The sequence below is a fragment of the Amphiprion ocellaris genome, chromosome 7 (genome assembly GCF_022539595.1).
Source record: "Amphiprion ocellaris isolate individual 3 ecotype Okinawa chromosome 7, ASM2253959v1, whole genome shotgun sequence".
Classification (NCBI taxonomy): domain Eukaryota; kingdom Metazoa; phylum Chordata; class Actinopteri; family Pomacentridae; genus Amphiprion; species Amphiprion ocellaris.
This window is the reverse complement of record NC_072772.1, coordinates 31,429,607-31,455,572: the sequence shown is the minus strand read 5'-3', so window position 1 is coordinate 31,455,572 and position 25,966 is coordinate 31,429,607. Positions and strand designations below refer to the sequence as shown.

The following is a 25,966-nucleotide window of genomic DNA, read 5'->3' as shown; positions in this document are numbered from 1 at the left end:
GAAAAATACATTAAAAAATAACGCCTGAAATGGCTCCTTTTAAAAAAACGGGATTAAAGGGGAGTGTTTGTGTGCCGAACTCGCCACTGTGCAGTTACTTCCAGTGTTACCACAGGAAGGGAGCTGCTCACAGCACAACAAAGCCAGGCTCTTGCACTTCAGGCTATGCATTCCTGAGCACTCTGGCATATGAACCGACAAAAGGAATCCTCGTGCATCTGCGCCGGAGCCGAGCTGCCGTCGAAAAACACATTCGCACGGGCTCAGGTGTGTTTCACCTTGGCAGAAGCGCACACGAGGAGGATTGTCGCGGCTGTGCAGATTGGCCTACATATGGCGGGAGGCCTGATGCAACTTAAGCGATGTGCAGTCATGGGTGTGTCGATTTGAACCCACTCACTCCGTGCCAAGTCCCTGCCGCTCCAGGATCTCACCGAGAAGAACTGACTAAATATGTGATGAGCCAAGCTGCAGGAGGATTCGCAAACACACACACACACACACACACACACACACACACACACACACACACACACACACACACACACACACACACACACACACACACACACACACACACACACACAACCACACACTTCCAGTTGCTAAAAAATAAAATAAGAAAAGAGGCAACTCGGCTCGCTTGGGATAATTAGAGCGCACGCAGAGCCTGGGAGACAAAGCCCAGCATCGTGAGAACAAGGCTCGCCTGATGAGGCCTCTCTATTTAAATCCTCAGGATGAGCCGAGAGTGTGTCTGTCGATGGAATCGCTCCAGGAGACGTGCACGAGCTCGGAGTAAAAAACAGCCAAGGCGGTGAAAGGAAAGACAGACGCAGACAGAAAAACTGTACATGAAGACGAGTGGCAGGAAGGTATCTTTGAGGAAATGAAAGGACAGAGATTAAAGGCTCAGATTCAATGAGACATCCCTTCCTACTGTTAGTCATAGAGCACAGATCAGACTTCAGTGTTGGGCGAACACCGCCAATATTACACACAGGTGACTCACTGTGCTCGGTGCCACTTTGAAGTTAGTTTGCCTCTGCAGGGGAGTGGAAATGAGTGAGTGGGTGAGAGTGTGTTGGGGCAGGGCTCTGGGATTAGTACCTTTCCTTTGCAGATCTATAAGCACCCAGTATTTCTTGTCACTAAGAGGATTCACAGGATACGGGGCTGTCCCAACAATTGAAAGCAAAAGGTTTTAGGCGCTAATCTACGAATTCAAGGGCAAGCGAGGCCGATACTCTGCTGATGGCGCACATGCCTTCAGCTGCCTTCGACTTGACTGACACGGCAGAACGTGGAGGTCAAGGAGGCGATCTGTGCAGCTTAGAGGAGAGAAAAGAAACAGCTTTCAGGAGGCTTTAGCTGCCACCCACAACGACGTGTTCAGAGATCCCTATCAAATGCAAGAGCTGCTGATTGTTGGTTTGTTTTTCTTCCTTTTCGCCAACAGCTCCGTATCTCGATCCCCTCTGTGCGGTAACGCCGCCCTGAGTCGTCTATTCAGGTTCACACAAAAGGCCCTCATAGAGAATGGTTGAGTCCCGCTAACGGACGGGTCCACATTTCCCGCCCCGACAATCACAACCGAGCGGGGGGAAAGCCATTCACATGTGATTGTTCACTATCAGCCCAAATCCAGAACAAACACACACATGAAAGCACACAGGAGCTCGCTTTAATATCAGCGCTCGCCTACAAGCACACACTCTGTGGATGATAAGAGGAAATCTGCTGCTGCAAGAGGACTGCAACCAGAGAGCACTAAGCACAGCACTACAGCCATTTTTCTATTTTTTTTTTCTGGTTATGCTGAACAGATCTGCTCCCCGTGCACGAGTATCCAGTCTGTTTGTGCACTTCTCTTGATTGGATCCCGCCTGGACATTTCATCTTCGCCTATAAAGCCGAAAAAGCTCCAGCAGCACGAGTTAACGCTGCACAAGCTCAGTCTTGCCTTGAGTTTAGACACATGCTGATATATTTGATGCTACGGACCAACTGGAAGAAAAACACCAACATTTTTGGGGGGGATTTTATGACGAGCACAAAAATGTCATGTGGTGTTGCATAACACTGTTATTTTACACCGTGTGTCATGGTGGCGATAATCTCTACTTGCTTAAGTCAGCAGAGAATAAAATGTACCGAATGCATTAAGTGTTCCAGATATTCTGTATTCCATTAATCCGATGGGAGCCATATCAGCGAATGCCTCAGCGTGATGCAATTCTCTGGGTAAACCTGCTCTGTGGTTCTAGCCTCGTTTCCAAATTAGCTCCAGAAAAGATATAGCTGCTCACTCCAGATTCTCCACAAGCGAGTGGAATCAGAATGAACCTGAAGCCGTTGTTTTCTGGATATGAAATCAGCGGGACAAAACCTCCTTTGAAGCTGGTGCAGACTGTAAAGCCTGTGACACAGAGCAGAGGGGGGGAAACACAGCTGAAGAAACAAAAAGCTCACAATCTGGCACTCTCACAGGTATCTGACAAAACAAAAGTGTTTACACAGCTGAAGTAGCTGGATAATCCCAAAACGCTTTAAAAAGGAAAGAGGAACTACAAAACAAGAGAGCCGCTTTATTCCAGCGACACCTCAGCGATGGCAAACAAACAGAAAATGAGGAACAATGCAAGGCGAGAGGAAGCAAACCATCCAACGGTGAGAGGTTCTCTGAGAAGCTCTCGCCGGATCATAAACTCAAACTCAAGGTCCGAGAGCAGTTGGCCTGTCAGCAGAATCCACCTCAGCTGCTCATCACTGACAAACAACCGCAAGGGTCAAGAGCAGGCAGTCGGTTTTCAAACTGACAATTATGTAGGAAAAGGCCAAACAGCTCGGGTTCGGGTCAGTTTTCTGTTGAATTTGGTTCTTGGACACAATAAACCAGCGTAGATCTGTAGTATTTTACTTAAAAATGTAACCTGACGCTGTTTTTGAACAAAGAGAGGTTTGCTTTCATCGTGTTTCCATTTCACCTGCAGGTAACGTTGGTCTCAGCGTATCTGGATATGAATATCCAGAACAAGTAGCCAACAAAGAGAGAAGCCTCCATTGATCAAACCCCAGGAATCCTCAGCGGTCGCCCCTACAGTCCAGATGCGCAGGCACCCGCCATAAATTTCTCAATTTAATCTGGGTGACTGATCAGGAAAACTCATTGATTTCATCCATTTATCATCTCAGGAGAGTCTGTACAGTATCGAGCGGCACGTCTGTGCGGTTGGGAAGGCTGACTGAGGAGGCAATCATTGCCGAAGGGGGGGACGGGGTCTTTGTGGACGGTGCAGCAGCAACGATTTCTGTTGGGGACACAATAACCATTACTTCTCCCCCCAACACAATGCCAGCCAATACTGCCTCAAAATGGCCGAGGTTTTTTCTCTTTTTTGTGTGTGTGTGTGTTGCCAATGCAAGGGAAGGAAAAATACATTCCCAGGTAAGTAGTTTTCACACAACAGTGCCAGGAGGAGACATCTTGTTAAAATGTTTTGTCATGGCGGTGAGCAGGAACACTTGTGTTTACCCTCTGAGGGGGGTTGTGGGTTGGTTGGTTGGTGTTTGCTCTGAAAAAAAATGGGTGCATTGTTATCCGATGACACACATGTCTGACACTGCAGGCATCGGAGACAATAAGTGGTGAGCCAGCAGGAAAACAGGACATCGGGCAGGTATTAAACGTGCACGTGTGTGAGTGGGTGTGTTTGGACCTACATTTGGCTCCAAGAAATCAACTGAAAAGTGGATTTACAGACAAAATAAGACACCAAAAGAGTCCAGCGAGCAGGAACTGTAACAGGGGGTCCATCCTGTTGACACAGGAACAGCTACAAATTGAAACACCTAAAAGGATTTCCTTGTCCTGCGCTAGAATAAATGACGTGCACACTGTTTGTGATCCATTGCAGAGGTCCTGTGTGTCCCCAAAGGCCTGACTAAGCGGCAGTTGTCTTTGGTTTGATCTCTGCAGCAGACAAAAAAAAAAAAACTACTGCTATAATTCTCCTTCCAGGACAATCTGGCTCCACACTGTTCAACTCACCAGCAAACTGCAATCAGTGCAGTGGAAGGAGGTGCAGACTGACCTGGAAGCCAGCTGATTAATAGTTAACCAGGTCTAATATGTAAGGAACACATTCCCAACTATAATTTTAAAAAATACATTAAAAAAAACACTAATCCCATAAGTGTTTTCATTTTTAACTGAACTGATCAGCACTTGTGGTGATCTTGCTTGGCACAAGTGTGAAGATTAATCAATATTTTTAACATAAAATAGTGGATTCGCTGTTAGGACCAGCTACGAGAGCCTCATGTGAACAGAGGACACAATAATGGGGCCGAAAAGATTTCCTCCTGCATGAGAAAACCCCACTGGATCCGACTCACAGCAACAGAGCGCACAATAAATCAGAAAAACACACACATACCTCAATGTAGCCGGCCAGCGCAGGAACCACAATGCCCAAAAAGAGGACAGATATCGCTGGGACTGAACCCATCTTCCAGGGAGCTCCGGTTATGCTACTGTAAATAACTTATATCCTGTGAGCTATATTTGTAAGGTGACCTCCGGGAGAACGAAGAGCAAAACAAGTCCTGGGGATCTTCGCTTCGGATCTGTCCGTGGAGAGAGCGCGTCCTGCTCCGCTTGTTTGGCTACCCGAGCTCGACAGAAAATGTTGGAGGGACTGAGAGCGTCGGTCTCTCCTCTGGAAATGTGGATTGTGTGTCTGTGGTGCGGCTGCTCTGGCTCTGCTGCCTCCTCCCTCCTCTGGTTGGTCTGATCCACGGCAGAGCGCAGCGCAGCGCAGCGCAGTGCGCCTCCAGGCGGCCCGCTGCGGCCAAAAACACGCTGACGCACAACTCTGAGGCACTTGTTTGACCGTTTACATTATTTATTTACTATATTTCGCAGGGCAGCACTGTTATCTGCACTCTTCTACATTTATTAAACCATCAAAAGTTTGCAAAATGTGATGCAAGTAGATTAGACTTCATAGTGAAATACACAAAATACTATCGAATTCTATCAGACTTCCATAATATTATCCTTAAAAATGCATTGGATTTGGATACAGCAGACACTTTGTCAAGTATTTCCGTGAATTTTTAAATATATTTCACAGAAAAGCTCTGTAATTGGTGACCTATTAGATATATTTGTAATAAACTGGATATTTTAGTTAAACATTTAAGAAAGTTTGCAAAATAGACTAAACTCCACAACAAAGTGGACAAAATCCAAACATTACACACATCAAACTTGCATTAATCGTAAAATAGCACTTTATTTGTAGGGCAATCTGCATAATAATATCCTTAATAATTTACATTTTGATTATGATACTTGAAATTAGGCCCCAAATTACCCATATCTACGGCAAATTTAGACTAATAGTTCATTTTTATTTGTAGTCCTCTATATTTATTTGTTGTATTTGTTTGTCTGTATTTATTTGGCCAAAAGGTTTCTTCTGGCTGGAAACTGCAAAAACAAGTGACAAAAGGGCAATAAGACATTGTGTTAGAGATGTTAATGATAAATTTGAACTAATTTCTGGATCCAATGTAGAATCTGTAGAGGGAATTTAAGATAAGAATAATGGCAAGGAAGTCTTTCAGCTTATTCGAGTATTTCCACCATTTATTTACTATATAGCTCTGTAATTTGTGGCCTACTAGATTTTTGTAGTAAACCGAATATTTTGCAGGTAAATATTTAAGAAAATTAGCAAAATGTGATACATGCAGATTAAACTCTACAACAAAGCAGACAAAATACAAACAATACACACATAAAACTTGAATAAATTCTAAACTAACATTTAAATAGTAGCGATTCTACATGATAATATCCTTAATGATGCACTTCTGACTGAATTGCAATCCTAATACTTAAAATCAGGCCTTGAGTTATTCATACCTGTGCCATATTTAGACTTAGAGTTCACCTTTATTTGTACGACGCTATATTTATTTGTGAACTGGATAAGTTGCAGCTTAAAATTGTTCATTAAATCATCAAAAGTTTGTAAAATATGATGCATGAAGATTCAACTCCACAACACAGAGGGCAAAATGTAAACATAACACATACATGTTGTAATTAAATCATAAAATAACATTTTAAGAGTAGTAAATCTGCATAGCAATACACTTAACAATGCACATTTCCATGGATTTTAATGATAATACTTAAGGTTTATCACCAAATTATTCATGTTTAGCAGCCTCACAGATTGTCTTTGTAGTGATTCTGGTAAAAATATATAAATATATAAATAAATTAAGTCTCCAACACCGTGGGCTATAAGTTCTTCATGTTAAATAAAAGGAAAGTTAATTTGTCTGTAGCCACTCTCTAATTGCCTAGTTGATTCAACTTAATATCCTAAGTTTATTAAACTTGTTTTTTAAAGTTCAGTTAATAAAATTCATTCAACTCCTAAGATGACTTTGAACAAATTAATCAGTCAAAATGCGCTTAACTCACAATGTTGAAAGTTTTTCTCATGAACTTATAATGATTTACAGTGTATGAATCATTTTTAACACGGAATTTTTAGTAAATATGTTAAAAACAACATCGAAAGAGCTCAGATGCATCATTAACACAACATCTTACCATGTTATTTGTTTGTGTCATTTCCAGCCAAAATCTTTCACTATAAATCAACATTTTGCTTGGATATGATTAATTCTCAGCCTAACTGTGACAAAACTTTTACTCAACACTCTGATAGGGTTCAGTCAGTAACATTTTATTATGAGGAAACAAATCATGCACTTGGGTAATACTTAACTGATGGTTAAATGCATGATTTAATCCAGGATGCATCATGCATTCCTGTTGCTCACCTTTAACCTAATAGGTTGTCAGTTTAATGAACATTAACTCACAGTTAATTCATACATGAGCTCAAACAAGCTGGATTCCAGTTACATAAAGGTTTATTTACATAACTGTGTATTTATGTATATTATATAAATGTTTGCATCTGACAGCCAGTTTCATTTATGGAATTAAGCTCTATGGAAGTGAAATCCAGCTAATTTGGTCGCATTTTAATCACAGATAAAGGATTTCCTGCATTGTTGTGGATTTTATTGCATTGATTTTGGCTTTTATGCATTAATTTATGTTGGAAATGTCTCATAACCTCTGTGTTCCTTCCAAAATCTACGCCTATATTATCAGCTCATCTGTGAAGTGACTGTGAATTATCAATTACTCAACTATTGATGTATTAAGTGTGAATTTATCACAACCATTGACTTGATCATGTGTTGATGTTGAGCAACAGGACTTCATGATGCATCCTGAATGAATTCATGGAACAAGCCACCATGACTCATGCATGAGTTGAGCATTACTCATGATTTGTAGCCTTATTATGAGTGTTTAATCTGAATACAAGCACGCACTAATGCTTTTATAAATCCAGCACAGTGGTGAAAGAAGCATTTAAATCTTTTAATTAACTGAACATGTCGGTGCAACAGAGAAAAATACTAATCGTCAGGTAAAAGTTGTGTTCGAAAAGCGGAAAAGTCAAATCAAAATATAAATGCTTGCTATACTTTGTGTTATATAATCACATTTCACTATTTTATTATTGTTACTGGTGTATTAAGGTGTAAAAAATGTACTTTTATAGCTGGTATTGTTAGTTTGAAGCTTTTTAATACATTAGTTGGTCTCTGCTGATTATAGTTCATCCTATTATATAATCTTCTTGTGTATTTTGTATGAACAGCAGCATAATTAGAGGGTTTAGCTTATATATAAAATAAATGTGAAGGCATAAAAACTACAGTATTCCCCTGAAGTTTACACATTATAGCTGAAGTAGATCAAAATTGTCATGAAATAAACAGAAAGTGGTATTTTTTAAATGTGTATTTTATTACAATTACTGATGACTTGTTGCTAAATGTAATTAGTTCCTCATCTAAGTGTCATAATGTTAGTCCAACTTTATTCATTTTGAATGATCTCAATTAGAAACATGCAAATAAAGATGAGGAAAAAAATAATTTTAACAAAAAAACTTAAGTGAATTCACTTATGTTTAAAACATCTATTAAAATCCTGCTAAACTACCCAATTTTTACTAAATTTATCAGTAATCTGATTACTTTCTGATATTTTTTCCTCTGTACCGTTAACTTTCGTTGAATCCTAATCAACAAAATACCATTACATGTATTCTGTTGCTTCCTAATCACCACAGATGAAGTGTAAATGCCAGGATTGTGCACTTTTACTGTGTGATACTGCGACTTTTACTTCAGTGAAGGACCTGAATACTGGTTCCAGTAGCGCTGAGGTGCTTCTCAGTATACTGAGCCTTCAATTACTGCCACACAGACAGGCTTATTATATTCCAATTAGTTTTATTGGTATACAGCAGGCTTAAAGCTGTGAATCCTCACTGCTTATTATGACTTTAAGTGTGAACGTATAATGAGAGATGCCGTGTTTGTGACTTTTCTGCAGGATTAGCTCCTCACTGTGTGTCACTGTGATTCATTTCAGGCTGTATTTGAAATGTTTCCATATATTAATAACACCTGTGTTGTGCAACGTTTGACTAAAGCAACACAAAATAGGAATATGCAAGAAGACAAGTGGTGGAAGAGGCATTCAGATTCTTATTAGAGTCAGTTTTATTGTCATTTTTGGCACACAGTGCAATTATTAAAGTAAAAAATGCGGTTTAACATGTAACCAGAGGTGCAAAAGAAGCAGTAAAATGCATTATGGTGCATAAAGTATATGACAGTACAAACAGAATGAGTGGCATAAACACACTAAATATATAAATATTAAAGCTGGAAATACAAATATAAAGACAGATACATGTACAGGTAGTGATACGTGTTAGTTTGTATGAAAAATGTGTAATATTATGATATAAAAATTACAAATAAAACACCAACATGTCGCTCTAGATTTTGATATTTCTGACTAAGAGTCTGTTTAAAAAGCTTCCAAAGAGGCTAAACTTGCTTGCTTTGTTAGTTAAGAAAAGAGTATTCAAAATATATAAAACCCCTTTTTAAAAACAAATATATGGAAATCCATCTGCTTTTATTGTATCTACATAAATATTTCCTAGATTGATGTTGGGTATTTTATAAGTCTCCAAAGGATGTGATGGACTGGAAAAAACAAATCAATTTCTTGGTTAAATTGCTTGTATAAATGAGGTAATTATCCAAAAACACAAACATCATTAGCCTTTTGTGATTAGATTTTTTATTCTATTTCATATTACTCTCTGATGGCTTATTGAAAAAAGCGTCATGTAAATTTTATTTTTGCTTCGGGCGGGATACTCAAGCTGGATATTAATTTCGGAAACATAAGCTGTTAGAATGAGTTGGATTTGCATATGTTCAGATTAATCTTGGGATGTGTCAGTTTGGTTCCCCGGGTACCTGAGTTAAGACACCTTAAGAAGAAAAAGCATGAAATTAATTTCTCTTCCAGCTCCCCAGGTAGCAGCAGTCCACTGAGAATCGGTCAAAGTTTTCTTTGACTAGACTGGAATGTGGAGCTCATTTTTAATTACTTAATTCATCTCAAGGTAACCAGTTTCACTTTTCTCCCAGCAGAGTCTTGGGTGGCTGTAAAATCCTCCTTGTCACACAGCCCAAAACACTGAAACTTCTAACTCGCAGGTAACTAATTTGAAGTCACGTTGAGGCAACACAGATCGACAAACGACAGGTAATGGATTAGAGTTCATTTTAAATTGAATGAATTGGTATTTCTGTCACCCATAATGACAAATTCAAAAATCTTCTATTAGAAATTAGTGCAAATTTATTTTAAAAAATCTAAAAAAAAAAACCTAAATCTTTCATTTATAAGGTTTCCAGGCCATTCAGCCAGTTTGGCAGTAGTTGCAGTTTCTAAGTTTTCTAAGCTGCAAATTAAACAATCTATTTTTACAAATGCGTGCAAATTTATTGAAATGTATTGAAAAACAGTGGAAATTTTTCATTATTAAAGTTTCCAGGCCATTAATTCAGTCCTTAGTTGAAGCCACTTTTGCAGGAGTTACAGCTCAGAGTCTATTTGTGTGAATCTCTATAAGATTTTCACACCAGGACTTGGGCAGTTTATCCGATTCTTCCTTTTCAGATCCTCTCAGCCTGGTAGGGAATCTTCAGGTTTGTCCACAGATGTTGTGTGACTTTAACTCTGAGCTTTGGCTGAGCCGCTCAAGGACGGTCAAAGACTTGTCCTGAAGCATCGGATCATTGTTGTGCTTAAAGGTGAACTGTTGTCAAGGTCTCAATTCACTGAAACTGTGCGTTTTGCTGCATTTGTCCTTTCTTTCACCTCTGAATAGTGTGCTTTTCCCTGCGGCTGACAAACACCCCCATAGCATGATGATACCACCACCATGCACCGAACCCTGGGATGGTATTAGCCCTAAGACAGACAATGCATGGTGTTAAAAAGACCTAATTCTTGCAGTTCTGTCTAAAAAGATCCATTTTTGTCTCTACAAATCAAATAATCTTTTCCCACAAATTCAGTTTGACACTTTCCAAAGCAGCCTGTCATGAGTCTTTCACTGAGAGTGCTTCGGTCTAGCTGCTCTACTATTAAGGCCTGATTGATGAGGCGATGCTGACATGATTTAACTTTTAGCAGATTCTCCATCTCTGTGGAAGACTTCTGAAATTCTGTAGGAGTAATATGTTCGACAAAATGGACTGCCAAAGTGTAACTGTAAGAGAAACTGTAGGATTCTTGGTCACCTCCTTGAATAAAGCTCCTCTTGACTGGTTATTAAGTCTGTCTGCAAAGCCAACTGAAGAAAGTGTCCAGATGGTTCCAAACTATTTCACACCATATTCCTGAGAACACTCAGAGCTTTCCCTGCAAAGAGATCCTTGGACTTGATGGCGTGTTTTTCGTCTTGGCACGCAGTGTGGATGGTGGGCGCTTACGTTAACAGATGTTTGCCTTTCTGAACGCTATCCAACTAATTCAATTAGCCACATTTGGAATCCAGTCAAGTTCCAGACACATTTCAAAGGTAATTTAGGCAAATAAGATGCACCTGCTTGCCACCCGAAGTGCCACAGCAAAGGCTCTGAATATTTTTATGAATTAAAAATTTCCGTTTTCAAGATTTTAATAACTTTGCAAAACTACAAATGCTTTCACATCGTTATTATAAATTATTGTGTGAAGACTGAACAACCATCTAATACCAAAACTACAATACAACAGTCTATATTTCATCATGTTAACAGAGCTAATTAACATCAGGTTGTTCATCTTGTGCAGACTTCATAAAGGTCATCGGTGTTTTCATCTCCTACTGATTTGACTATTGTAATGCAATTATTCTGCTGTCAGCGAGCAAAACTTCCACAGACTGCAGTCAATTCAAAATGCTGCTGCCAGACTTTTAACACGCTCCACCAGAGGCGACCATATCACCCCAATCTAGGCTGCACTTCACCGGTTACTGGTGAGTTTTAGAAGTGATTTTAAGATTTTACTGCATGTTTTTGAAGCATTGGATGATCAGGTTTCTGACAGTATCTGTGATTTTCTAACTCCATGTGCGCCTCATCACAGTCTCAGATCTTCCAGCAGGGTCCTACAAACAGCTCCAATGTCTTGACTCAGATGTGGAACTCTGCCTGGAGAACCCAGAATATCCTTGTAAATCGCTTCTTAAGATTAATTTTCAACTGTTGGTATTAGTGTAACAATTAAATTCATTATATTGCCTAATAATTAAAGTTATGGCTCTTGATTACTTGTAGTATTAATATTTTAAAACACACTTTAAAAGCTTTAACCTGAATTTTGTGCTGTAAATTAAAAACTTTTGACCCACCTGGTCTGTACAATCATTAGTGTTTAGTTCCCTCTATTGGCCATATTGAGGAAATGTAGTAACACATTTGTCAAAACTACATTAATACAGACACAGTAATCACCTTCCAAAATAACTACACAGTTTACATCGATTTTTTCTCACTATTTGTGTTTTGCTGCTTGAATTTATTCACTGTAAATAGTATTAGAAAACTGTAATTTCTGCATTGACGTCCAATTTCATGTTGCAGTTCCTTTGTGCAGCCACCACGGGGCACTAACTACCCACAATTGTGATTATATTTCTGCACATCTCAATTTTTACAGTAAAACTATCTTTTCCACTTATGTAGAATAAATACATACTTTTGAATCATATACAGCATATAATAACTAAACTTGTGGTAAAAATGTTGTTGCAAAGTAGAAGGAAGTATATCTCTAAATTAGATTAGAAAAAACTCTTTCAGCAACAGGTTTAATTTGATTGGATGACCTCGGGTTACAATTTTTGTGATTGGCGGAAATTGTAGAAGCTAAAATTGAAAAGTTAGAAATGGAAAGAGTTATAATAAGAAAATAAATATTAACCGTTCCACAAAAATGTAGAAATTCGTCCAATGTACTAAGTGCTTTGTTAAAATGTTTTAAAATACCTAATCAATGTTCCTACTCAAAAGAAAGTACCACCCAATCAGAGGCCACGCTCTTGCGTGTTGCTAGGCAGATTATGTAAATATATGCAATGCGGCCATCTCTGCAGCTACCATTCTGAGGTAAGAACAACTTGTACGTTTTCCACAAAATCTAAGAAAACCAGAGATTAATAATCGACCCGCTTTGTAGTTCGATAGCTCCTAAGTCTTTCTGTTGACGTGAATAAGGTGTGTGGATTGTTTTAGCGCATTTGTACCGCTAGAAAATGTACGTTTTTTTCGGAAGGTCTCTTCGGATGTAGCTGTTGTTGTTAGTCCCACCCAAAATGGAGCCCGTTCTTCCTTGTTCACAGTAGACTTGAAGGGCTGGGCTCAACTAGAAATGGGGGACGGGTGGGTCTACCCAAATAATTCGGGCCTTTAGCGCTTCAAAACCACTATTGTTAAAAATAGCGAAATGCGGTCCATGTAATGCGGCCTGACAAGTTATGTTTGTCTCCCTGTGCGGCCTCTGTTTGGGACTATAGGTCCGTAATGCTAATGTTGCGGTGCAGTAAATGCCCGGGTTTCTACGGCGCTGGTTTTTGTGGTATGGTCCGGTTGGGACCGAGAACCTGCGGGGTTAAAATAGGGGGGAAATAAATTTATTATTGATTATACCAACTAGATTTCTGAATGAGTCCACGGAGTCGTGATTTTTCACCGTGGCTTTTGTACCGACATGCGGTTGTATATTGACGCCGTTTTCGGGGTCGGCCTCCGGAGCAACGCGCCTTTTCCATCGTACCCCCGCTGCGAGTCTTGTGTGACCGCTCTGCACACACGGAGACATGCTGCTTTATTTTGGCTTGCATTTTCCGTGAGCAAAGAGAAACTGCTGTCCGGAGATCAGAAATCTGTGTCTCAGATGGCATGTGGGGTTGAATTCAGAGCATCGGAGCTGAGATACGGCTGCTGCAGTGGCTCACTGTTGCCGCTAAACAGCCTCCACTAAACATCCAGTCCAGTATATTGCAAAGCTGTGACAGTAGAGGCATCCATTCATAAGTTTCTCCACATATTTCCAACAAATATCTTTGTTTAAACTCTCATTGTTGCTCTCAGTATGATGCATCAAACCATCTGCGAAGTTCCAGTCTCAAAATCCTGTTAAAATCCAAATCCAGCCCTTTGAATTTCCCTTTTTGTGTGAGCTGTCATCGCTATGTTATCATTAAAATAACACAAATCCTCTTATCTGTGTGCATTGCAGGCTCCCTGGTTTTCTCAGGAGAGAAGTGATCAGTGACGTGGTGGGCAACAGGCCTGCACTGTGCTTCCATGGAAACTAAGCAGGAACCCTCTGCTGTGTGGAGTCAAACTGTTAACAATGATTCAAGCAACACCACACAGGTCCACCATCCTGTTTAAACTGTCTCTGAGCTACTAGACTAGATGAAACATGTGTACTAATGTCTTTTGTGCACACTCAGGAAACTCATTTCTATCCACTGACCCTTGGTGGTGGAGGGTTGCTTCCTTTAGCTGCCAAAAGTTATTGTACTTAATGATGCTGCAGGTGTCTCAAAGACTTTGTGTTCTGTGCTGCAGGTGCATTTTGAAGGCGGCACTGTGGCCCAGATAGTGTACAGTGGAGATCAGGCGGACAGGGCACAGCAGCAGGTGGTTTATACAGCAGATGGGAACTCCTATACCTCGGTGGAGTCTGCAGAACACACACTGGTCTACATACACCCTGCAGATGGCACTCAGGTAAGACGGAGTCCTGCTTAAAGGGGAAATATTTTTAGCTGACATTTTGACATTTAGATGTCATTCATACTTAGATCAACAAGCCCTGATGGACAGGTGGGGTTTAGTGTTAAATCCAGGCAGCAAACAAACTGTTTTAAGACAGTCATTCTTGTCATTCTTTCCAAACTATATTAATACTTTCTCGCTTCTTATGTACAAAATAAACATGCTAACAACAGTGTTTTCACTTTTATTTCAGACTGTGTTTGCTGATCAGCCACAAGTGGCGTACATTCAGCAGGATGGTACAACTCAGCAGGTACGTTTACCAGCCACCGTCACATCTCTAGCTCACTGTGTGCCGCACTGTTTTTACTGAACCATGAAGCAACTGAATCTCATTTGTAGGTCACAGTTCTGCTGCCCAGTGGGCAAAACATGAACGCTGCCAACCTGCATGTTCTCAGTAATGTGGCAGACGCTCCGCAGGCGATCCTGGAGCCAGTTCCCCAGGTGAGGACACAGTGTTTGTGTGCAGCTGTTCCCAAACAAGTAAACAGCATCTCTGTGCTCTCTGTTCTAACACTCTAGCTCATAGTAGGGAAACACAAGCACAAATGGCTGTTTACACAATTATATGCCTCATTTTCTAATTAACACATGCAACCAAAAGCATTTTTATTTAGTTTTTTGTGCACATTAGTAGTCTCACAAGGTGCAGCCTTGATTAGATTTACATCAAGATATTTGCAGTGTGGATATAATAGGATATGGTGCATGATATTCCCAAATCACCCTCAGTAATACAGCTTATTAACATGTCAGATTTGTGGTCAGACAACTGCAAAATCAGTTTTTATGTGCATCAAAAAGCTAAAATAAATTAGTTAAAATTCCAAAGAAATGAATAAAAATGTCCAATAATTCATATATTTTTCCTTTATATTGATAGTACCTGCATTTCTATGTGTGAACAGGCCTCATCTGAAGATGTCAGTTAGTCAATGTTGTCTGCATTAAGATAAAGAGAGCAGCTGAGGTAACACTGACTCATCATCACAAACAGGGGCAGCTGTCTGTGTCCAACTCGCTCACATCCATGGCCGACATTGCCGACCCTCCCACCAGTCCCCTCGGGGCCACGGACTCCACTGACGATTCAGATGAAGATGAGGATGAGGACTCCGAGATGGATGACTGGGAGCCACGTCAGCCTCAATCATTCAACCCTCACAGCCTCTGTGAGTGAAATCCACAGTCGCCTGTCAACATTCTGTCACTCATGTAGAGCAGGGTGCCAAGCAAAGAGTCTTTTTCATGGAAATCACAGTCGTAATGTCCTGTTGTCAAGTAGAACACAACACATAGCTTAAATATTGTCTGTATAGCTAAACTGAACAACAGTGGACATAACAGTGGAAGCATTTCTAACTTTTAATATCTACAATGATGATTTCAACTTACAACTTTGTCCTTTTTGTGGCCTCTCAGGGTGCGAGGAGTGTAATGCGGCAAACCCCTCAATCTGCCTGAAGCACGGCCTCCTGCACCCCATCCCCAACCGGCCGGTGTTGTCCAAAGCGAGGGCCAGTCTGCCTCTGGTCCTCTACATCGATCGCTTCCTGGGTGGAGTTTTCTCCAAGAGACGCATCCCGAAGCGAACACAGTTTGGTCCTGTGGAGGGACCGCTAGTTCCACAGAGCGAACTGCAGGACCACTACATTCATTTGAAAGTACGCCAGCAGTGTGGAGAACTAATCTCTGTTTTCTCGCTTGAGTGTTTTTTAAAGCAGTTTTTATTTTAGTTTAAACCTACAATATGTCATTGATGCTGAATAGCAGAAGATGGAAAATGCACCGTCTTCTGCCATTTTCTTTTGTTTAGCGCAGAAAGTTCCAGTTTGGATGAAACTTTGTATCTTTGCCTGTCAGTTAAATACAAAATAATGACATTGGATGGGAATATTTCTAGGTGACAGAATGTAAAAACCTGAAATCTCAAAATCCAAACTGTCTCTGTCTCTGTTCTCATTTTTGCTTTGTAGGCAACAGTAATCACATAACTGTTATCTGATACTTTACAAACTGTTGTAGTGGTGTAACGAAGAAAGCAAAGGCAATATATTACTGTGAATGAAGTAATGAGGGAGTTTTTATGTTTGTACAAGCAGCTCACCTGCAGGTTTTTTAAGTGGATTTCTGGTCTGTTTTTTCCGTCTCTTTTAGCTGTGCATGCTGGATACAGAGAAGGATGGAGAGAAGTCCAATGACATGTGGTTTGACCTTTCTGACGAGGACAGCTGTAACTGGATGATGTTCGTGAGACCTGCTCAGAATCACCTGGAGCAGAACCTGGTGGCCTATCAGTACGGCTCAGAGATATTCTACACAACCATCAAGAACATCCAGCCCAAACAAGAGCTGAAGGTCAGTGAAGTGTGGTATAGTTTTGTGTTTTCAAAAACAATTTATAGCTAAAAAGCTAAAGGATGTCTGAAAAAGGCAATGGAGTTTGTGTTTTTGATGCAGTTTCCTTTTGCAGGTTTGGTACGCAGCATCATATGCAGAGTTTGTAAACCAAAAGATCCATGATGTTACAGATGAAGAGAGAAAAGGTGAGTCTCAGCACTCTGTACTTACTATTTAACTGTAAACGCACCATCTCAGCCCTGCCGATTATGTTGGCATGTGTGTCGTATCACATATTACTGTTACGATACTTCTGGTCCTGACTTTCTTTTGTCTCTCCAGTGCTCCGGGAACAAGAGAAGAACTGGCCTTGTTATGAGTGTAACCGGCGCTTTGTGAGCTCCGAACAACTGCAGCAACATCTCAACATGCACGACGACAAGTTAAACTCTGTTTCCAGGTAAAGTAATTTTTCTCTACAATTTTACTGTAATTTCTGCAAGATTGTAGCTCATATGACCTGTTCACTGCGACCCTCCTCACCCAGATCCAGAGGTCGGGGGCGGGGAAGAGGCAGGAAGAGATTCGGTACAGGAAGGAGACCTGGACGACCTCCTAAATTCATACGTTTGGATCCACCAGTAGACTCCAGTGGAGACAAAACAACAGTAAGAGACACGTCAATACAAACTACGATGATTAATCCATTAAGAGGCAGTGAAATAAGAGATCTGAGACCTTTTCAAGACCAAATTGGCAGAATAATCTATAATGAAATGAATAATATACTAGAATGACAACACAGTAAATGTAAAATTTACTTCTACAGTTATGTTTGAGCAAAATAATGAAAGAAAAAGGCTAATTTTGATAAATGAGCAACAAAACATGCAAAATACAATTTCTTCAATTATCTTTTTAATCAGGAAATGCTGGAGTTGACAGAGAAGCCGCTGGAGGAGCGAGTGGAGGCAGCTCAGAACGGGCTGAAGGTGGTGGAGATGGAGGCGGAGGGGGAGGCTAGTACCGAGCCAGAGGTTCAGCTCATACCTCCCGCTGGGGAGCCGGTCCCAGAGTCGGTCACGTCGCCCTCCAACACGGACCTGCCTGCTCCACTGAAGGAGGACCCGGCACAGAGCAGCCAATCAGACGCCCACCTCACGTCGCAGGACATGCGCCGTGCCAAAAGAATACGGGTAAAACTGGAGACTTCCTGTCTACTCAAATGCAGCACTTTGATTCAGTTTATCTGTTGTCATAGTGGCCTTACTTTGCTTTACAACCGTGTGTCTCTCCTCCTCAATGCGTGCTTCCCTCGCAGATGGATGTGCAGGTAGGTGGAACTCGAAGGAATGCAGACAAAACATAAGGTTCAAAGATTCCCTTTGTCATTTTCCATGGTGCTAATGTTCATGTGACATCTCAGAATATTTCCCCTCCTGCACACTCCACTGCATCAATCAGCCTCTTTCTGTGTTTCTCAACAGATCCATGTTAGAGAATATTGTTGAGGTTTTCTGCTATTAGATCTGTCTTTTTCTCTCTCCATCCCAGAATGCCGCGCTGCAGCATCTTTTCATCAGGAAGAGCTTCCGTCCTTTTAAATGCCCCCACTGTGGAAAGGCCTTCCGGGACAAAGACAAGCTGGATCAGCACCTGCGTGTCCACGGCCGGGACGCCTACGCTTTCTCCTGCCACATTTGCAGCAAGAGCTTCATGAGTGACTCAGCCATGGAGGACCATTTGCTTGTCCACACAGAGAACCGCTCCTACTCCTGTCTCTTATGCCCAGAAACCTTTGAAAGGCTGGACCTGCTCAAAGACCACGTGGGGGTTCATGCTGTGGATGGCTGCTTCACCTGTCCATCCTGCAAGAAGACGTTCACTGACTTCATTCAGGTTAGCAGAACAAATACAGTTTTCATCTTAGAATGGCTGAACTAGGTTTGTTAGAGATTACAGGAATTATGAATTGTGGATAATCTCTCAACTGTATAAAAACTGTAATTCCAAGTTGGATAGCAAACCCTCAGTCACACAGTTCTAACATTAACAAAGTGTTTGCACCCTTACACCTCATTGAAACATTGCTCTGTTCTTACTTAACCCTATGAATCCCAAAACCAACCTGCAGGATTGAAAGGTAAACCTCGCCAACATTTTTAAAGAAAATTAAGTTTTAAGAAGAGATTTAAAAGAGGACATTGAGGGCATTCCAGAGCCCGAACCGCGAAGGTTCGGTCAACTTTACTGACCAAACAGGACTTGGGAACCTTCAGAATGGATCGGCCGGTGGATCTCAGGATACATTCAGGCTCATGAGGAATTCATAGTTCCTGCATAATCCTTCAAGGCTTTAAAAACAAGCAGTGAAATCTTAAAATCAATTCATGTCTCATTTAAAAAAAAAAAAAAAAAAAAAGCCAAAATACTTCTAGCCATGATTGTGTTTTTTGCATAGAAGTGCAGGATTTTATATTGCAGTAAAAAAATTGTCTGTTGTGAGATAGTTACACGCTGTTTAGGTTTCAGATGGGTTAGGGGACTTTCTTTTATCCCATATGGCTCCTATAAAATTTGTAGCTATAAATATGAACTTTAAAAATATTTTCTCATGCCGACTTGCCTACTTGCCTTTAAATATATGCTTATAGTACAATTATCATCTAAAAAGGCCTGAATACAATTATTTGCACTCCTTAGAAGTGAAATTAACTAATTTGTAGATATTTTCTTTAATTGGTATTCAGGTGTCTTCAGTCTTACTGTCAGTCATTCAGCCTGTTGAAACAAAGTTGCCAAAGGCGACAACAATAAAAATGTATATTAAGCATGTCCAAGGTAAAGGCTGTAAGGCCACCTCCAAGCAGCTCCTCCACAGCCTCAGTTTCTAAATACAAAATATTCTCTTCCTTAGGTAAAGAAGCATATCCGGGGCTTCCATTCAGAGAAGATCTTCCAATGCCCAGACTGTGAAAAGGCCTTTTGCCGACCAGACAAGCTTCGTTTGCACATGTTGCGCCACTCTGATCGGAAGGACTTCCTGTGTTCAACATGTGGCAAACAATTCAAGGTAAGATGAAAAGAGAGAGCGCTGGGTAGCAGTGTTAGTTTATAGATATGTTAGTTCAAATGTGACACTTGTTTTCCTGTGACATCCAGAGAAAAGACAAGCTGCGAGAGCACATGCAGCGGATGCACAACCCCGACAGAGAGGCCAAGAAGGCCGACCGGATCCACCGCTCCAAAGCCCTCAAACTGAAGGTCCCCACCACCGACTTCGAGAGCTTCATGTTCAAATGCAGAGTTTGCATGATGGGATTCAGACGCAGAGGAATGCTGGTGAGCTGCAACTCACAGACAGATTTTTAGTTTGATGTTGAACTCCAGCACACTTAGCTTTATTTGTCTGGTTACAGGTGAACCATCTGTCCAAGCGTCATCCAGAGATGCGTATCGAAGACGTGCCTGAGCTTACGCTGCCAATTATCAAACCCAACAGGGACTACTTCTGCCAGTATTGTGACAAGGTTAGTTCTTCTCCAGTCTGCCCACAGTGAGCTTTGGGCGAGACTAATTTGTTTATTTCCAATCAGATCAACTGTGCAAAATCTGATCTGAACGTTCAGTACGACCGCACGTTGATCTAATAACTGATCTCTCTGCAGGTATATAAGAGCGCCAGCAAGAGGAAAGCTCACATACTGAAAAACCATCCCGGGGCAGAATTACCTCCCAGCATCCGGAAATTGCGTCCGGCTGCTCCTGGTGAGCCCGACCCCATGTTGAGCACACACACCCAGCTGACCGGTACCATCGCCACTGCACCAGTCTGCTGCCCACACTGCGCCAAACAGTACAGCAGCAAGGTTAGTAGGAAGCTTCATTAAAGAAGGTTTTTATAGAGATTGATTGTACTACCATGTTTGCAGCAATTTACAATTAAAACAACTTTCTGTGTGCTTGATTCTCAGACTAAAATGGTGCAGCACATCAGGAAAAAGCATCCAGAGTTTGCCCAACTGGCCAACACCATCCAGACTCCTCTGACAACGGCTGTAATCAGTAGTGCTCCTGCAGTCATCAGTACAGACGGTTCAACGGCTGAGGCTGTAGTGGTAAGAAAAGAAAAAAAAAAAGCGCAGATTTTTAAAAATATAATATTACCGTCAAGTAAAATCAGTAATGGCAAAGAACATATTTCAATAAACTGACACCTGATATTATGTTGTCTCTATTTTGACATCCTTTTCCCATAAAAAGAGTGAAAATGCCTAGAAATAACATCTCATAATAATTACAATATGCTTCATACCCAGGATTATCTCCATCACTTGTAAATGTGACTGAATTACAATGAAAAGTAATTGAACTAGTGCCAATATGTTACAGAAAAACTAGATACAGCAGCAGCAGTAGTAGCAGAAACAAGCTTGTGCTGCAATTTGACTACATCTTCATTGGGTGTTTTTTTAAAAGAAGTGCCTCTGCCTTTAATAAATTAAATAAAATTCGGTTACTTAATTAACTGTCTGATTTATTTTCTCCACAGACTACAGATCTACTGACTCAGGCCATGACGGAGCTCTCTCAAACACTGACCACAGACTACCGAACAGCTCAGGGAGACTACCAGAGGATCCAGTACATCCCTGTCTCTCAGGCAGGAGGCACCCTCTCCCAGCCGCAACACATCCAGCTGCAGGTCGTCCAGGTAGCTCCGGTAAGATTAAAGATGTCGTCTAGTTTATGCATCTTTAAAAATTTAACTGCAAAAGCATCCTCTTTCACAATCACAGTCGTACACCCTGATAACTGGGAGCTTCTTGATATAAACACAGATCTAGTATGTGCACCCATCAGGACTCAACATATGGGCATATAAACTATAGTAGTTAAAGGAAAGAAGAACTGTTTTCTTTTCATTTGCTAATTAAGTTTCCCTTGGTCCATTAAATCAAGGCTCATGTGTGCTTGAGATTATAGTTCGAGCTGAAAATAATAAGCAGCCACCATGACCATTTTTGCAAACTACTGCTTTGGGTTGGAGGGCTTGTCTGCAGGTAAACTGTGCTTTATTCCCTGCTGTATTTTGAAGATTAATTAGGCAAGTACAATGCTTATAATTTATCTTATATGTTTTCTCCACCTTTCGTAGGCTTCCTCCCCACATTCCCAGCACCCCAATGTAGATGTGAGTCAGCTGCATGACCCTCATGGCTACAGTCAACACTCCATCCAGGTACAACACATCCAAGTCTCCGAGCCCTCAGGCACTGGACAAGGAGCCACCCAGGTAAACCCACGTGACGCACAGACTCTGAGGAGGGTTGATTAGTAATTTAGAAGTCGCAAGTAATCTGTATCGCATGGCATTCTGTGTCCGAAGAATCTCAAGAACCTGTCTGTAGTTTAGAAACTTGAGTGTGTGTTCGGGAAGTCAGACATTTCCTCCAACCTTCAAAATATGAACCGGGATAATAAATGACAACCATCCTATCTTTATCTTTCAGGTCACTGGTCAGCCTCTGAGCCCCACATCGCAGCAGGCGAATCAGGAGCTGAGTCCTGCCCAGCTGACCCCCGTCACTTTAGCTCAGAGCCACACCCTCCAGCCGAGCAGCACCCAGCAGCAGGGCACCGTGCAGCACGCATACATACCTGGAAACTGGAACTACCGAGGCTACTGTGAGTCCCATACCATCCAGTGTTTTGATAGCTTTATTTTGTATGATTACCAGTCCAAATCTTATCTTAACTTCCTACTGTTGCAGCATCTGAGATCCAGATGATGGCTCTACCTCATGCACAGTATGTGATAGCTGAAGCGAGCACCCCTGTATCTGGAGTCAACAGCAACCAGGTGAAAACGGTGAGTCAATGCAATCTGATGCCCATTTTTCAGCCATGTTTTTGCAGTTAAGGCTTAAGCCGGAACCCATTACAAATCCAAGATCATAGGTATTTTAAAAAATGTGGCTACTCACCACATTTCGATATAAAACAGCTTGATTTCATGCATATGTAGTGAAAAATAAGATTCTGAAATTTGAGACTTGCATGGAATATACTTTGTCTTGTTCCTGTTACAGCAAATACATTTTCAGTTGAATAATTCATAATCAAACAAAGGGTTTACTGCACACTAGAAGCTTTTTAAAACTCTGAATAACAAAACCTGTTAGTGGGTTTGAAAGACATGTCATCTTGCACCATTTATCGGAAAGGATCAAGGATGCTGATGTTAAAAGAACGGTGCTTTCTGAGCAGGTGAAGACGCTGCTGTGCCTTTTTGTGGACAGAGTCCACGTGTTGGCCAAAGGACAGACAGGTGTCAATCTCTGTCCAAAGATATTTAAAACTGTCCACCTGCTCCACAGACAGACCGTGGATCTTCAGGGGTTGGAACAGGTCTGGGCTTTTCCCTGAAGACACACAGCATAGTTCCTTAGTCTTTAAAATGTTGAGCTCCAATGAACTTCCAGCAAAGGTTTGGACCAGGGTGTGAACCTCTTGCTGGTATTGTGTCAGGGCCTGGGTGTTGGTGATGTGTGCCACCAGGACCATGTCGTCTGCATATTTACATAGCCTCAGTCCCTCCCTGCTACAGGTGATGCTGTTGGTGTAGGCAGAGAACAGGATAGGCGACAAAACACAGCCCTGGGGGAGCCCTGTTTTTAAAATCATTGAACTGAATTTAAAACCATTTAAAAACACATGCTGTGGTCTGTCCATTAAAAAGCTCTTTATCCATGAAATTAGTGTGGGGTGAACCTCAGATGTTATTTTTTTCTCCATCTCGTCTTTATACCTTCCTCCAGAATTCTTTCTGTAGCTCCCTCAATCTGGCTCTGTCACCTTGTAGGAAAACCTTTTTCTTTTGCACAAAACAGGCTTTCATGTCCTTGATGACCCATTTGTTATATGGTTGCCTGTTTAGTTTGGGTGACAGTTTCTTGACAGAAGATAATGTATGAGGTGAGTACATCAGAAAGTCTGCTAAAATCATCACCACAGTCATTAAAAAACATATCCCAGTCTGTTAGCTCAAAACAGACCCTTAGTGTCTCAGATGTGTCCTCATTCTAGATCTTAATGTTTTTTCTGATTGTCCCCTCTCTCTTTAGTCGTGACCTGTATTTTGGCATTTTATCCATCTGACCGTTGAAGAGTGCAATACTATTAATCTCGTTTGATAATTTCTGCGTGGGTGTTTGTTCTTTTGCATGTTTGGCTTTTCATCTTCTGTAGCTAAATTCTTTTACATGTGTTTTATCTTTATATCTCTCTGTACACTGTGTGTGTGTGTGTGTCTGTTCTGTGTCGTCTCTCTATTGGCATTCTTTACCTACATGTTACGCAGCTGTGTGTGGTACAAGACAAATTTCCACTTGGGAGCAATAATTGTTGCGTGAACCTTATCGAGCACATGTGAACTGTGTTTTCGGCTCTTCCCATACTTGTAAAAATTTTGAAATAAATTATTATTCCTCTGCATGCACATCTTTTAGAAACCTGCTCATATTGACGCCAGATGGGAGTTACATTCTAGACACTTAAAAAAAACAAAAGACAAGCTTTTATTGTGTAACTTATTGTCATCCCTGTAGACACACTACGTGATCTCCGAGGGTCAGAGCGAGCTGGAGACGAAGCAAACTGTTCCTCAGAGCACAACCCAGGCCCACACCGAACATCTGGAGCAGCAGCCGGCCAATCAGCAAGCCACCACGCAGTACATCATCACCACGACCACCAACGGCAGCGGCACCAGTGAAGTTCACATCACAAAACCCTGAACTGCACAGCGATGATCTTTGCACACCCACAGACCGATCCTGCATGTCTTCCTCAACAGCTTGTACGCACACGACCGAACAAATACACTGTCATATGCACATGGATATAGATTTGTGTACATACAGAGATAAAAATGAACCAGCACAGTTTTATGTGTCTGTAAAGTGTTACGATGTTGAATGAGCTGTTGCATTGCGAGCTGCTAAAAACTTTGTGAGGAAAAAATAAAATTAGTCGACAAAAACGTGAAGTTTTAATTATGAACAGAATATATTATCACATGTTTTGAATACATGCACTGGAAAGTAGAATTTTTTTTAGAAAGACTTTCACTGAAGCTGCATTACCGGAGTGATGGGAAACTCAGATCTTATACAGATTTGAATGGCAATTTTGCATATTTGTAATGTTACGTTTGTTAAAGTATAGTATTTGTAAATGACAGGAGAACATAGAAAATACAGTATAAAATGTCAAAAACAGGTCATGTTTTTGTCCATTGCCAGTTCTCACACTCCACCTGTTGTCCATCTATGATGCCATATTGTTGCTGATATCTGATGTGATTTATTATTTTCCATTAATTTCCATTTTGGAATATTTACAAACTGGACATGTCTTAATTCCCTTAAATTCAGATTGCACTTTATTACTAATTCTATGTCTCTATCACAACACCTGCATTGCATTTGCAAGAGCAAGACAGGGTTCTTAGCGTTACAATTAACTTGAAACTTTTTGGCAAATCTTGATAATAATGATCAGACTGAATGGCACCAGAACATTGTACCGAAAGAATAAATGAACACAGGACTGAAAAGTGTAGTTTCACTGTTAAAACACCTAAAATGTTGTAAAACATTCCAGTTCAACTTCGTGACTGTAACCCAAATAATTAAAATTTGCTAAGCAACATTTCCACAACCGATCTCCAACCTTTGGATCCCAGAAGAGTTCACAAACATCCACTGTCCTGGAATCATATTGACACAGGATAACGGATGGATGGGCTACGATTTATCAGTTTGTCCAGTATCAAAATTGCTCTCGTTGAAAAATCCACATGGCATTAACCAGCAGTAAGTGCAAGTGATTATTCAGTTGTGTGTTGACTAATCTGGGTTTGGTGGATGTCGACCTGTGAGAAGTTACTCTGGCTGTGTGCAAGATGAGACTTCATGAACATGAAATATATCAGACTAAGTAGATGAATATTAATACATTTGTGAAAAGGTATATTTTAATGGCATTCATATTGCATTAAGTTCCATTATATTTTAAATTGTCACCTGTTGTCATAACTGTAAATGTCCTTCACAGAAATAAAGATATTTCCATAATAGATTGATGCACAAAAGGCTCCTGTTGGTGCTTTAAAATTCACAAGGGCCAAATTTAATCTACGCTCATGAATGATTGTAAAAATTCCACAGATAACAAAATTGTGTTTGTTTTTTGTTTGTTTTTGTGTGTTCGCTATTGTTAATGCTCTGAAAAG

General features: G+C 40.9%; 2 protein-coding genes across 8 annotated transcripts in view; one reads left to right on the top strand and one right to left on the bottom strand.

The window, feature by feature from the left end:
* Window positions 1-4,751, bottom strand: part of aplp2 (amyloid beta (A4) precursor-like protein 2) — a 72,104-nt gene extending 67,353 nt beyond the window's left edge. For 2 of the 5 annotated variants that reach the window (XM_023283568.3, XM_023283571.3), the window contains exon 1: window positions 4,440-4,749. In XM_023283568.3, the coding sequence (XP_023139336.1) occupies window positions 4,440-4,511 (72 nt within the window). In that variant the 5' untranslated portion in view covers window positions 4,512-4,749. Of the gene's footprint in view, window positions 1-4,439 lie in introns of all 5 variants that reach the window. The other 3 variants (XM_023283573.3, XM_023283572.3, XM_023283569.3) reach the window with 3 other exon arrangements.
* Window positions 4,752-12,604: 7,853 nt separating this feature from the next.
* prdm10 (PR domain containing 10) lies at window positions 12,605-25,825 on the top strand. 3 transcript variants are annotated; one of them, XM_023283586.3, is made up of 23 exons: window positions 12,605-12,645; window positions 13,778-13,917; window positions 14,116-14,277; window positions 14,519-14,578; window positions 14,668-14,772; window positions 15,326-15,500; window positions 15,751-15,992; window positions 16,486-16,686; window positions 16,802-16,874; window positions 17,011-17,128; window positions 17,216-17,336; window positions 17,595-17,864; window positions 18,223-18,567; window positions 19,586-19,741; window positions 19,831-20,010; window positions 20,088-20,198; window positions 20,337-20,537; window positions 20,643-20,786; window positions 21,221-21,391; window positions 21,827-21,964; window positions 22,182-22,356; window positions 22,443-22,540; window positions 24,279-25,825. In XM_023283586.3, exons 2-23 carry the CDS (start codon window positions 13,846-13,848, stop codon window positions 24,465-24,467), a joined length of 3,507 nt encoding a protein of 1,168 aa, XP_023139354.2. In that variant the 5' UTR covers window positions 12,605-12,645; window positions 13,778-13,845; the 3' UTR covers window positions 24,468-25,825. The 3 variants fall into 3 exon arrangements, with proteins under 3 accessions (XP_023139354.2, XP_054868351.1, XP_054868350.1); XM_055012376.1 differs by lacking the exon at window positions 12,605-12,645 and adding an exon at window positions 12,898-12,918; XM_055012375.1 differs by lacking the exon at window positions 12,605-12,645 and having other exon boundaries at window positions 13,074-13,917.
* Window positions 25,826-25,966: the final 141 nt, after the last annotated feature.

Excerpts from the sequence above, each read along its gene's own strand:
- prdm10 (XM_023283586.3), top strand. The coding sequence starts at position 13,846 with ATGGAAACTAAGCAGGAACCCTCTGCTGTGTGGAGTCAAACTGTTAAC. Across the intron at positions 13,918-14,115 it reads ATTCAAGCAACACCACACAG|GTGCATTTTGAAGGCGGCAC; the intron begins GTCCACCATCCT and ends TCTGTGCTGCAG. Across the intron at positions 19,742-19,830 it reads CATGTGGCAAACAATTCAAG|AGAAAAGACAAGCTGCGAGA; the intron begins GTAAGATGAAAA and ends TGTGACATCCAG.